This window comes from Melampsora larici-populina (assembly GCF_000204055.1).
Source record: "Melampsora larici-populina 98AG31 unplaced genomic scaffold MELLAscaffold_428, whole genome shotgun sequence".
NCBI classification, from domain to species: Eukaryota; Fungi; Basidiomycota; class Pucciniomycetes; order Pucciniales; family Melampsoraceae; genus Melampsora; species Melampsora laricis-populina.
In genome coordinates, this window is record NW_006769144.1 from 1 (window position 1) to 3,317 (window position 3,317).

Below are 3,317 nucleotides of genomic sequence, written 5' to 3' on the forward strand. Positions count from 1 at the left end.
CAATTTCAAATCAATTCAATTCACTTTCTCATCGACTTTGATTTGAATTACATATCATCACAACTTTAATTTTAATTTTATCTCATCCACTCTCAGTCTCAATGAATTCAAAGAAGTGTTGTGGTCACATGACTGACACGACTGCGGCACAGCCATTTCTCACGATCCATCTAACAAAACTCTTTCACGTTGTATCTGAAGTTCCACATCACTTGTGGAACCCAGTTTGTTGTTTCTTAAGCTTATGCGTCATTGTATTCCATGTTCTTCACTTTAGGTTATGAGCCCGCGTTACCGATCCTGACGAACGGCGAACCTACGAATGAACACGAGAAGTAGGAACTACGCTACGAATCCACGTTCTCCACCGAAAAGACGCAAACGAACAGCAAAAAAGAAAACGAAAACTGAGCCTGAGCTTGTTTTTCCTTCCCTGACCGATTTACCACCATTACCAGTATCCCCACTTTTCACACCTTTCTCAGATCTTCCTCCATTACCTCCTTCTCTGACATACACTTTACCGTCTCCAACCTTATCTAAATCTAAAAATCCTGAAAATATTGTTTTATCAATCCCATTCAAACCTACATCACCTGTACTGAACCCATCTAGTTCACCACCTTTGCCTCCCAAATCGCCCATTAGCCCTTTATTTCTTGAACCGTCTGTCGCATACGAACTCAGTACGAACCTTGTCGAACCTACGTCTGAACTCAATACCTCCTTTATTGAATCTACGTCTAAGTCTATTATTGAACCTACGTCAACACCTATTGAAAACGTATCTCCGATATCAACTATATCAGAATTAGCATCTGGATTTGCTGGCCTTAACTTTGAATCAAATACGCCTATACCGACGAACACTAGACCGATTTCGCTTCTTTATTACCCTTCTTCTCTATCTGAAACTCCATTCAGAACATCCGAAACGATATTTCAGCCTGATCCAGTACGCCCAGTAAGACCAGTAACAATGTCGATCCCCTCTACGTTAACCCCAGAACAATGTGCTCTAGACGAAATCAATCAATCCATCAGAAACATCGGAAATAACATTCAATTCCCTCATCTCGAGAAGAATGGATCAAACTTCATCGATTGGAAGAAGAGCACTGTTCGAGCGATGAAGGCCATGATTCGGATCAATAATTATTGGGATTCTCCTCAACCTTTGATTACGTACATTGACACCCAACGAGACAAACTAGCCAACTTAGTCATAGCGAATACGATTCATCATGACCTGAAGAATGTCACTGATCCTGCTGATAACGCTCACAAGGCGATGCAAGCCCTGCAACGTCACTTCAATCGTGGGGGTCGTACCAATCAGTTCGCTTTATTCAGTCGCCTTATCAATCACCACCTTGACTTAAACGAAACGGATATCATTGCTCACATGTCTGCCATTGACGCTACAATGTCAGAATTAGAGTCTACAGGTTTTACTTGGACAACTGACTCACTTAAAGGACTACTCTATCAATTACGTATGCCCGCTGAGATGACGAAAGAAATCAATAAAGAATTAGATAACAAATATGATGACAACAAACCGAATTTTAAAATCGAAGATATCAAGAGTGCAATTCAAATTCACCTAACCAGAGAAAAGACTGCGTCTGAAACCATCTCAATAAATAACCTATCGACGTCAATTGAAGCCTTTTCTCTACGAACGCCTCAACGTCTGCAATCCCACAATCGTCCAAACACTCCGGTTCGTTTTATGACTCCACCTAACAGATCGACTCAATTCCAATCACCTTATAGAAGCACTCCAATGAGCGCTGATCTCAAAGCTCGCTGGAGACGAGGCCCTGAACCTATCACTCACAAGAACGAAGCACGATTAGCGAGTGAAAAAAAACCTTTGTCAATTCCTGTATCGGCACATCCGAATGTCAAAGCTGGCATTATCCAATGTTTCTTCTGTGGACAATGGGGTCATAGTTACAGAGACAATAACTTCAAAGCGTGCAAGGTCTTTATGAACAGGGGTGACAGAACGGGTGCTGCGTATAACGACTGGCGAAAGGTAGAAAATGGGTTATCTTACAGCTTGGATGCTCTCTACCCTAAGACGTACAAATCACCATCAGTCAATGTGAACTCACTCGAAGCAGATGCATCTACTTCATCACCTCTCGTGCACGCGTCGGCTATGTCATTAAGCTCTGAAGGCATCGGTTTACCTGATAATGAAAGCGATGTCCCGACCGAGTATCTAACTGAGTACTTATGTGATGGGGGAGCAACGGATGCTGTAAGCAATGACCGTTCTCTGCTTACCAATTATCAACCCCTTCCTACTCCAATTCCAGTTCATACAGCAGCTAATGATTCAAATGCTGTAATTGTGGGAAAAGGTGAACTACCAATAGTAACTGAAGATGGCAGCACAGCAATAATCGATGATGTTTACTACTGTCCAAAAGCGACTACGACCATCATCTCACCGGGAGCGTTAATTGAGAAAGGAGCGAAGATATCAATGGATGAGAAGAATAATTATCAAATCAAATTGAAATCAGGGAAGATTATCTATGCAGTTCACAAGAACAGACAATGGTTCATCAATACACGTAGAAGACCAAAAGTTACTTGTAATACACCCCTTCCTTCTGTTTGTGCAATACAAGCTACTGCAGTTCTTTCACGTTTGTGGCACAACCGCTTCGGTCATGTATCCATGAGGCGCATCAAGAGACTTTTCAAGAATAGTGCATCTTATGGTTTGCCACCGTTGAGACCATGTCATGAAATAGCATGTGAAGACTGTCTGAAATGCAAGATCACTCGTAACAGAGTACTAGGCTCAACGGATCGTGAACCTAAGTTACTTGATGTTGTTGTTACTGACGTCGCAGGACCTTTTACTCCCTGCATGACAGGGGAGAAACTGATGGTTACCTTTCGAGATGTAGCAACAGGATACACGGAAATCGAAATTATCAAGCATAAATCTGAAGTCTCACAGAAGTTGATGAACGTGATCAAAAAATGGGAACGTCAAACAGGCATCAAAATCAAGACAGTGAGATCAGATCGAGGAGGTGAATACATAGGAAGTACACTTGAAAAATGGCTTAAAGATGAAGGTATAACTCACGAATTCTCAAATCCTTATGAACCTGAACAAAACGGGAATGCTGAGAGATTGAACAGAACGCTAGGAGACATGGCTAGAACTTTATTATCTTACAGTCGTCTACCAAATCATTTCTGGAATTACGCCTACCTCACATCCGCCTATCTATACAACCGACTCCCGAATACGCTCACTGCTGATAAAACCCCATACGAGTTAT

At 41.9% G+C, this 3,317-nt stretch overlaps 1 protein-coding gene across 1 annotated transcript; it reads left to right on the top strand.

Moving 5' to 3' along the window:
• Positions 1–322: 322 nt before the first annotated feature.
• On the top strand, positions 323–2,088 carry MELLADRAFT_70324 (uncharacterized protein; the record flags this gene model as incomplete). The annotated part of the gene is made up of 3 exons (XM_007419726.1): positions 323–1,185; positions 1,354–2,044; positions 2,068–2,088. The coding sequence occupies 3 exons, from the start codon at positions 323–325 to the stop codon at positions 2,086–2,088; spliced, it is 1,575 nt and encodes a 524-aa protein (XP_007419788.1).
• Between the last annotated feature and the right edge of the window lie 1,229 nt (positions 2,089–3,317).